Source organism: Hippoglossus stenolepis, chromosome 23, assembly GCF_022539355.2.
Source record: "Hippoglossus stenolepis isolate QCI-W04-F060 chromosome 23, HSTE1.2, whole genome shotgun sequence".
NCBI lineage: Eukaryota > Metazoa > Chordata > Actinopteri > Pleuronectiformes > Pleuronectidae > Hippoglossus > Hippoglossus stenolepis.
Window position 1 is genome coordinate 652,056 of NC_061505.1, and position 10,000 is coordinate 662,055.

Sequence of the window (10,000 nt, forward strand, 5' to 3'; positions counted from 1 at the left end):
TCTCTCTCTCTCAGACAGGGAGGGTGGATCCTCAGCACCCCCGGGTGTGTGGTCACAGTGGACGAGTCCTGGACGTCAGATGGAACCCGTTTGACGATCACTGCATCGCCTCGTGCTCCGAGGACTTTACCGTACTGTCCTGTTTTTATTATTTATGAATAATATTACATGATTAATACCAAAGGCTGTAGATGGTTCCAGACTCTTCAGGTTAGACTGAGGTTTAGTTTAGTTCATCAGAAGTTCAGCTGACACAAACAGGATATGTTCGCAGGTTAAGATCTGGGACATCCCCGTCTGTGGCGTCCAACAGAACTTAACCAAGGCCAGGAAGACTCTGATTGGTCACTCCAGGAGGGTGGGGCTCATTGAGTGGCATCCAACAGCTGAAAACCTGCTGCTTAGCTCCGCCTACGACTACAAGGTCAGGAGCCCCATTGGTCAGTGGCAGCATCACAGACATGAACGAATTGAAAGCAAATGAATTCTGGGCCCAGATTCCGTTGGGTCATGTGACTTCTGCTTCCTGTGATGATGATTCACGAGTGTCCTTTACTTCACGTTTCTGTCTCAACCCCCGTCTGATCATTTCTCATCACACTTTTTGAACATCGTCGTTCCAGTTAACGTTATCGTGTTGATTGAAGTCCATTGAATCAGTGTTTTACCTTCAGCCCTGAGTCCGTCTGTCTGTCCCAGGTCCTCCTCTGGGACGTGTCCCAGGCAGGTGCAGTGATCAGGCTCCCGGTCCGCGTGGTCCTGATGCCCGTCCACCACCGCTACCCGTCTGAGGCGCTGCTGCTTTCCGTTAGCTTCAACAGCGACGGCAGCAGGTTGGCGGTCTCGTCCAAAGACAGACGGGTTCGAGTCCTGGACCCGCGGACAGGAAAGATTTTACAAGTGTGTTTTTGGAGCGGTGGATTTTTTGTGCGATTGTGTGAAAACAGAAAACTAGATTTTTGATAATGTTACCGTTGTTCCTGCAGGTTTCCAGAAATAAGTCCCACAGGGCCAGTAAGGTTTTATACATCAGAGGGTTGAAGATGCTTCTGTCCACTGGCAGCTCGCCCTGGAACCACAGGCAGATCGTCCTCTGGGACCCAGTGAGACACACGTCACATTGATGATGGATTAGTTGAATAGATTCATTGACTGATTGACAGGTGTCCTGAAATAGATTTACTAGCAGAAGATGTGTCTGCAATTATACTCCTACGAATATTATTATAATATAAACTAATACTTAACTTCCAGCGATCAGCAGCTTCTGCAACACAAACAGGTTTTATGTTGTATATATTAACTAAGCAGAAAAATTCAAGAGTAAACGTTACGATGTGAGTGTGCGTGTCAGAATATTTGAAACGATTTCCTTCATACAGATGTTTGGTTCTCTCCTTCGCTCTGTGTCTGTTTGCAGAACGACTTGTCTGAGCCTCTGTACGAAGAGGATTTGGACGGTTCTGCCGGAGTCCTCTTTCCGTTCTACGACCCGGACACTCACATGCTCTACTTGGCTGGAAAGGTCTTCACACTGTTGTGCCATTAAATCCCAGATTATCACTACACAACATCGAACACTACTTGAATATTGTGATGTGTTTGTTTGCCGCAGGGCGACGGGAACATCCGGTTCTACGAGCTGAGCGCGGAGAAGCCGTACATTAGCTTCCTCAGCGAGTTCCGGTCCCTGCTGCCACAGAAAGGACTCGGTGAGATCCGACACACAACATCTGACAAACGTGAAGAAACGTAAACTTATAATAATGTAGTTATTATAGTTTATAACGTGGATAAGACAAGTCTCTCCTGTTCGTCTGTCAGGTCCAGTTTGTTACGTTTACACAAACATCCATCCAGCTTCAGCTGATTTATTTCTTGCTATAGAAAGAAGCACCTTTCTATAACAAGTCCAACTGTCCTCTAACGTCTTTCAGGGGTGATGCCCAAACGTGGCCTGGACGTGAGCGTCTGTGAGGTTTTCAGATTCTATCGTCTCATTGCCGTCAAAGACCTGGTGGAGCCGCTGTCGCTGATCGTACCTCGCAAAGAAGTTAGTGTAATATCAACGTCACGTCATGTGTTTATATATTTATTTATACATTTGAAAAAAACTGTTCTTGCAGTCGGGTGTTTTCCAAGAGGATCTGTACCCGATGACAGCAGGAAACCAGGCGGCCATGACGGCTCAGGAGTGGCTGTCAGGGATCGACCGGGGTCAGTAACCCACTGGTGCCTTTGAATCAAAGCAGCTAACCGGTTGTTCTACTTGACTCCAGTTTGATAAAAACCCGTCTCATCGGTCAGGCCCAGTGCTGATGTCCCTGAAGCCTGCGACTCGAGTGGCCAACCCCTACCCAGAAACCCCCGCTGAGAAGGGAGTGGTGAGGCAGCTGAGCAGCCTCAGGTTCCAGATGAGCCCAGCTGTGGGTGCGCTGACCGGGACACATCTGGACTTAAAGGAAGAGGTAAAACTGCCACTGGCTTGGACCTTGTACCAGAAGGTAGAAAAAGCCAAAACGTCTGAAACACAGAAGAGAAGAAGTTCACTGTGGAGCCGACACTAATCCACACTCCCTCCTCAACCAATCACGGCAAAGATGTTCAATCTAAACTGATGTTTAACGAGCTGCTGAGTGAACCTGAGGATCCTCTCTCTCCAGGCTTTCCTCCAGGAGCAGCTGGCCTACCAGGACGCCAAATACCCAAGAGACCTTAGCGACCTGTCGGGGTGGCAACCGGACGAGACCCAGATCCCGCTGTGGATGTACTGCTGCACCCCCCACTGCTGCGAGCCCGCAGAGAGGCCGCCGCCCACCACCGAGAGCGAGGCGAGAATTAACGAGACCCACCAGAGAACGTTTGGTCAACGCTTCCTTCTTAGTCACGAGAATCTTACTGTTCTTGGTTTTTCAGCTCCTGCAAACGTTTTACAGGCAGCAAGACGAGATCCGAGGCCTGAGGGAACGCGTCAGTCAGAGAGACGTCAGTGTTCCCATCACTCAGCCAACATTAAGAAATCACAGACTGTGAAGAAAGATGGACGACAGGACAGCTCCCAAAAGTCAAGACAACGCGTCTGTCGCCCCCTGGTGGCTCGCTCCAGTACAGCAATAAACTGGTCATGATTGACAGCTGAGAGTCGTGATAGATCGGGGGCGGGGCCTCGATATCGCGACTGCAAATGGCTCAAAGGCACAAGATGGCAGCGTTTGTACGGGAGTTATTTTAGCGTCAGTTTCGCACAAGGGGAGGAAGTGGAGACGTGTCGTCCATCTTGATTTACAGTGTGTGATCAGAACCGAGGGTAAACCACAACTGAACATTTAGTGTCACGCTGCCTCCTGTGGCCTTATAATGTAACGACACTGTTAAAGTTCTAACGTATTGTTTTGTCTCTGCAGGTGAGAATCGCTCAACTGGAGCTGGACATCAAACACACGAGAAACAACATGAGGGCGACTTTCTGATTCCACCAATCAAACCTCACGCTGCCGTTTCCCCAACAAACCAAATACTGTTCTGCCTCCAGTCGGATTCCTTGGGTTGATTAGTTCATAATCGAATCAGCCCACGCAGGCCCATTATTAACATGTGGTTCATTCACTGTTAATACTGGATTATACGAGAATATTCAATGACTCCTCGTTAGTGATCGCTAATCAAATAAAAATCTGGATTTAGTTGATTTTCTCAAACTGAGCTGTTAACCTGTAACTGATCCACAGTGGACGAGATGAACTCTACATAAAGAGGATTGTCTGATCAGGTATAAACTCCAGAGTATTAGATCCACATGGAAGAAAATACAATTCTGAAAATTCAAGTATAACATTATGAGTAAAGAAAGTCGTAACATTATTAAAACAAAGTTATAATTTAACGAGAGTGGACTCAGTTTCTTTCACAATCTTTTCCTGAGTATTTTGTTATTTATGAAACTTATATCAGAACCTTTGCTGCACATTCCTCTTTCAAACATCAACATGATACGAAGACTAAAATGAAAACTTCATTCTCAAAAGCTCGGGTTTCCTTCTCCTGCGTTGCCCGAACATTCCTGCTTGATACACAAAACACACTTCTCATTAATTTCTCTGAATAATTCATGAAGAAATCTGACATAAGTGTGTGATTGGACCCAAATCAAATTGTGGATTTAGAGAATTGAAACGTGGTTTCATGAGCTCGACAGAGGAAGAAACTGGAAGTCAGTTTAAATATGAGACAAAAGTGGAGAGAAGAGACGCCAGGAGCAAAATGTTAAGATTTTATTTACAAAGTCCTTTTTGTTTTTTTATTAGTTTTTTCCTTTAACTTACAGAAAGTAAAAAAAAAACACAAATTCAACTAGTCAGTGTAAGTATGAAGGAACGACTGGATCTCTCCTGGAGAGAAAAGAAAAGAGGCAGAGGGAGAGAGCGATGAAGAGAGAGAGTCCCCAGACAACCGTACAAAATCAAACAAAAACAATTTCTCTGAAAAAATATTTCTTTTAAAAAGCTCTGTTGGCAAAGAGAGAGAGAGAGAGAGAGAGAACAGTTTGCCCTGAGCGCGCTCGGCCTCGGGGGAATAGAGCGGGGGTGGGGGGGGCGTCCGTCAGTGACATCACAGAACAAAGAGTGATGTCAGAGAGGGAAGGATGGAAGGTGAGAGGACGAGAAAGAAGGGAGGTTGTTTTTGTGCATCCCAAAAGTGCCGTTACCTCCCATGAGCCCTTGCTCCATCTCCTTCCAAAGAAACAACCCTAACGTGTCATTTCTCACATTCCGTCACCAAACCAGCGTTTTCGTGACGACAGCGAGGGAACATCGTCAACCGACGAAGAAACGTCGCAGAAAACGGCGTATTTAGGAAATGTGATCGAGGTGGTTTGTGATCTGGAAAAATAGAAAAACAAAGACGGAGCTAAAAGTGACTTCTCCTTGTGACATCACGTCCTGAGGTTTTCTGCTCTCGGTTCCGTTTCATTTTTTATTCTGAGAAAAAGACACGAAACACGATCCCTGAATACGTTTCCTGCAAATACTTCAGATTTAACCGTGTTCAGCTGCGTGTTGTAAAATAAAGTCGTCGCAGAGGAAACGCTCTGGATCTGGAACCTCAGGCGAGTTTGATGCGTCCTGGACTCAATCAATAAGTTGATCAGAGTATTAATCTGCAGCAATTGTGAGAATCACTCAACTGTTTATTTGTCAAACAAAAAGGCAGAAAACGATAAAATGTCTGATTCCAGCTTCTACGAGACGTTTAGAATAACCAGACATTTTAAACGATTAATGTGACAAATAACCTGCAGATAAACCCGTAATTTATAAAAAACTTTAGATAAATGTGTAAAGACGCCAGGAAGTAAAAATCCTAAGAGAAAGTTCTTGCGGGTAATTATCAGAATTTTAGATCAGATTAACGGTGAAATTAGTTGATTAAATTGTATTTTATTACGCATTAAAGAGTCAAACTGTGGGATGAGGACTAAAAAACTGGGATCAGGACAAAACCCTGATTCATGTTCAGTTATCGGAGGTTGTTTCGATCTGCGAGATGACGAGAGCCCAGAGGAGGAGACCAGTGTCAGAAAAGGGACGCAGCCCAGGAGTCGGCCGAGTGGGGGAGGGGCCAGAGGTGGGTGGGGTCACCGGGCAAGAGGTCAGCGGGTTTGCAGTCTTTGGATCCTTAATCTTCATCGTCGTCGTCGTCGTCCTCATCTTCCTCCGGGTCCCTTTTCCTCTTCTCTCCTTTGGCCGGAGACGAGTCCTCGTCTGCGGAAGGAAGTTTCATTATTATCTCGACTGCGGCAGCGACATATTCTTATTTACAGCCCACACTGACTCCTGATTGGTCGAGAGCCTGTGCGTCACAGTCTGGTCTATTGAACAGATTTAGAAATGGAGCTGCAACGATAGATCACAAACTGAATCATTTAAATCTAAACTAAGTGAAATGATGAGGTATCGCTTACCATCGTCATCCTCATCGTCTTCATCGTCGTCATCATCCTCACTGTCGACGTCTCCGTTCACTTCTCCGTCCTAGAGACAGAATTCATCTGATTAGTCAAACATTACCGACAAGGGGAAGTTCAGCAGCGCCCTCTGCTGCGCCACAAGGCAAACTACAGTACGCATCATATAGAAATAAATAAATATATAGTTGTGTTAAACTTCATTGAAAACAACAGACTCACCTCTTCGTCAGCGCTGTCGTCGTCATCTTCTTCTTCAACAGCCACAACGTCCTCCTCATCTTCCTCCTCCTCTTCCTCAAAGTCCTCTGAGTCTCCCTCTGGAAGACAGGCTGAATCATATATAACATATATGATGTCGACGATGATATATTAATAAAACCGATGGGTCATTAGAGATCTGTGTTTGGAGCGTTTGGTCCGAACCCGACTGGAAAACAAAACCTTTTTAATCACGAAATAAAAATAATGAAAAGACGAATCATTGATGAAAGTCGAGGGGGATTCACAAAATCTTTAAGAAAATATCTGTTTAGTTAATTTTTTTTATCTATAATTTGATTATTATTATTACTTTTATTATTACTTTAATTGCCCTTTCAAACATCCAAAATACAAAAAATAATTTATTTCAGTGTAAACTAGACGAGTCAAAGTTTCACGTTTCTGCTTGAAAACATTTGATTATTGAAATTATGGTTAATTCTTCTGCTCGGACAGAATAATGGATTGTATCCCAGCCTCACCTTCTTCGTCCTCATCCTCGATGCCGTCGCCCTCTCCGTCGGAATCGGACGCTTCGCAGTCGTCGATGTCGTAGCCGTCCAGGTAGGTGAGCTGGGGGAGGAGCTTGAAGATGGACTCCCTGTAGTCGGCCAGGTTCGTCACTTCGCAGTTGAACAGGTCCAGGCTCTTCAGCTGAGGCAGCTTTTTCTGTGGGGGGGGGGGAGACACACACGTGGTTACAGCTACGAAATGAACACGTGAGAAGTTTTCCTGTTTGCACCTCAATCACACAAAACAACTGGACGTGGCTAATGTGGAGGTTCCAGCTGTTTTTTAGTTTTTACTCCAGCTTAATATTTAATAAGTTATTAATATTAACACAATAAATGATGATGAGGCTGATGATGCGCTAACTCCACCCACCAGGGGCTCCAGGGTGCTGATATCTTTGAACTTGTTCCCGCTGAGGTTGAGGTGCGTTAGATTCACCAGTCGCTCGGCCAGGACCTCCAGGCCGCCTGATATCCTGTTGTCACTGAGCTCCAGCTGCAGACGGAGGAAAAGGTTCAATTCATTCACTGGAAACATTTAAACTAATGAAGGACAAAAGAGACGAGTTCCTCTGAGTTAAGACCAGAGACATATTCCAATCCAGGGTGCGAGTGGGTCGCTTCGGTGTTATCTATTTATTTCCTTTCTGCTTTGACATGAACAATAAAAGAGAAATTGTTTAAGTAGAATTTAAGTTTGTTTTATTAGTTAATTGACAATTTATTAGTTATTTTTTATTACCGATTAATTTCCTGAAATTTTAGAGCAAAAAATGTCAAACAGAGAAAAAAAGAAGAACTCAAGTTGAATCTTGAGATTCGTCCTTTTTCACCTCCGGACATTTTAATGTGACTCAAGGTTCAGACGTGTTCTTCAACTGTCGGAGCTCCGCTGTAGAAATGTTCCTCCAGATTCTACGTTGTACTTTTACTTCCTGTGATGTCATTTCCTGGAGAATATTTAAATGCCTAATGTCTCTAAACTTCATCTTAAAGGTTCTGGGAGTAAATGAGCTAGAAAGAATGATGAAAGTGCTGAAACTCTAGAAATATGGCGTTTCTATTGACCGGAGAGCTTTTGAACTTTGGTGTTTTTCCCGGAGCTGACGGTGGAAATAGCTAACGAGTGAGGCATCTCGCTTCTCTGCTCCTCTCTGTTGAGTCGCTGCTCCTCTCGAGTGAAACAAGTCTTTCACCGCACGTAACAAACGTAACAAACGTAACGACGTCATCACGAGTCCGCGGTGACGTAGAAAACAGAGGCCTCGACTCTCTGCTGCAAAAAGAGTCATTGTTCTTAATATTAGGTTTTTATTTATCTAAGTCACAGAGGGGGAGGTGCTTCCTCTTACCTTCTTCAGCTTGTCCAGCTTGGGGAGGTCTGCGACGCTGGTCAGGCCGACGTTGATGAGGCTCAGCAGCTCCAGGTTGGAGAACTCCTCCGTGATCCCCTCGATCTTCCCTTCACTGGAGCGACAGTTGTCCAGAACCAGCTCCTGCACCTGAGGGGGCGGAGCGTCGGTCACATTTATTGATTTAACCCGACGATCAATGACACAATAAGGTAAGAAACTATTTAAAGATATGAGAAAGACCAGTAAAACAGACATCACATGTTTGATTCCTCATATTTACACGTGTCTGGTAAAAACATGAAGCTACGAAGGGACGTGTCTCTCCATGAAACCAATCATCATTCATTCCCGGGTCACATGACTGAAGTAGACGGGAGTTTTTAAAATCGGTTCTGATCTGAACTCATTTCTTCTTCATTCTGTCCAGAAGCCGACGCTGCAGTGAACTTCAGGGTTTGTGTACTTTGCTTTTTACCTCTTGGGAACAACGTGCAACAGCGAGGCGAGAGCGCACAGTTCCCCGCTTCTCACAGGAGGTCGCACCGGGACGCATAACCTCTACCGATGGGTCTGACGTCGCCACGACTTTTAGAGACGTTAAAACTGTGACGTGTGGAAACGCCACCGGGCCCGTTCCAGTTTGAGAAAACTGAGGCTGCGTTTTATTCTGGACGAACAGAAACTGATGTTTGGAAACGTAGACGCTCACAACCTGTCGCTGATTGGTTCTTTACAGGCACGACGCCGATTCCGGTCACATGACCTCCCTCCAGAAGACAACATCCAGCCTCAGCTCCCAGAGTAGAAAGATGGAGAAGTGTTACTGAGCCGGTTGTCCCCGGTAACAGGTGTTCAGGTTTCACACTGATACAGATGTTTACATGTGGACGAGGCCAGATGTTGTTCAAGCATCTGGTTCCAGCCAACAAGGATGAAGTGACCAGGAGACGTTCAGGGCGAAGGGAAGAGGAAACACTCATTCACTCATCAAACTGCTGCTCAGAGATCAAATCGTGTTGATTCCACGTGTTCATGAAAGAGATTGGTTCAATCTGCAGTTGACTTTAAGGGGGGATGTAAAAGTGCTCGTGAGGAGGAAGCCGCTCCGAGAGAAGGAGTCCCGCAGCTTCATGTTGGAACTGATCCCGGTGTGTTTGTAAACTCCGGACACATGTGATGCTGCTCGGTTAGCTCCGCTGCTAACTGCCCGCTAACTAACGCTGCTCCTCCCGGGATCTGCAGCACAATCCACCGCCAACAGGCCGCCCACCACCCCCCATCTCCACCCGCTCCACACCGGGCTGAACCCGGGGAACCGTGTCAGAACCCGAGCCACACGGGAGCCTCTGTAGCATGCTAGCAGCTAGCACGCTGCTGGCCCCGCGCCTTCAGCACACGGGCTCCGACTAATCTCTGGAGAGGCGGCGATATCTGCAGCGTCCATGTTTGTTTTTTATTCTATTAACGTGACGAGTCTTTTTTACTTTGACCCCTTCAGCCTCACGCGTGGTTCTCCCGGACTAACTACAGACCTGTGCACGGCTCTCGCGTCACAGCAGACCGGACTTCGTGTTCAGTTCAACCAGCTCTACACAACGTGAACCGTCCTCCAACTTCCAGGTGACTCCAGGCATTAGCCAGGCCCCGGACAGACGTATGTCCGCCTCACATGTTCACTGGACTCAAACACCGGCAGTTTAATAAAGTGATAGAAGAAGTGATCACTCCGGCCGGAGACGAGCTGGACAAAGACCCGGAGACAAGACGCACATGATGGACACAGGACGCGGTGCAGGACGCGGTGCAGGACGCGGGGACACGCCGCCGGGGAGAGGGGGGGAACCGGCTCAGAGAGCGCGGACCTCCGGGGACAAAAGTGAACACTTTGATTAATCTGACGTAAA

The 10,000-nt window shown here is 46.4% G+C and overlaps 2 protein-coding genes across 3 annotated transcripts in view; one reads left to right on the top strand and one right to left on the bottom strand.

Moving 5' to 3' along the window:
* The window catches only part of LOC118102695 (coronin-2B), a 5,799-nt gene extending 1,916 nt beyond the window's left edge, over positions 1-3,883 (top strand). The window contains exons 3-14 of the mRNA XM_035149063.1: positions 15-131; positions 275-424; positions 700-900; positions 987-1,103; positions 1,421-1,525; positions 1,616-1,712; positions 1,938-2,053; positions 2,127-2,217; positions 2,308-2,468; positions 2,664-2,831; positions 2,917-2,985; positions 3,405-3,883. Of these exons, the coding sequence (XP_035004954.1) occupies positions 15-131; positions 275-424; positions 700-900; positions 987-1,103; positions 1,421-1,525; positions 1,616-1,712; positions 1,938-2,053; positions 2,127-2,217; positions 2,308-2,468; positions 2,664-2,831; positions 2,917-2,985; positions 3,405-3,470 (1,458 nt within the window). The 3' untranslated portion in view covers positions 3,471-3,883. The remainder of the gene's footprint in view (positions 1-14; positions 132-274; positions 425-699; positions 901-986; positions 1,104-1,420; positions 1,526-1,615; positions 1,713-1,937; positions 2,054-2,126; positions 2,218-2,307; positions 2,469-2,663; positions 2,832-2,916; positions 2,986-3,404) is intronic.
* Positions 3,884-4,256: 373 nt separating this feature from the next.
* Positions 4,257-10,000, bottom strand: part of LOC118102694 (acidic leucine-rich nuclear phosphoprotein 32 family member D) — a 6,067-nt gene continuing 323 nt past the window's right edge. The window contains exons 2-7 of one of the 2 annotated variants that reach the window (XM_035149062.2): positions 8,094-8,243; positions 7,115-7,237; positions 6,712-6,898; positions 6,188-6,285; positions 5,963-6,032; positions 4,257-5,762 (exon numbers count right to left, since the gene is read on the bottom strand). In XM_035149062.2, the coding sequence (XP_035004953.1) occupies positions 5,677-5,762; positions 5,963-6,032; positions 6,188-6,285; positions 6,712-6,898; positions 7,115-7,237; positions 8,094-8,243 (714 nt within the window). In that variant the 3' untranslated portion in view covers positions 4,257-5,676. Of the gene's footprint in view, positions 5,763-5,962; positions 6,033-6,187; positions 6,298-6,711; positions 6,899-7,114; positions 7,238-8,093; positions 8,244-10,000 lie in introns of both variants that reach the window. The other variant, XM_035149061.2, reaches the window with a different exon arrangement.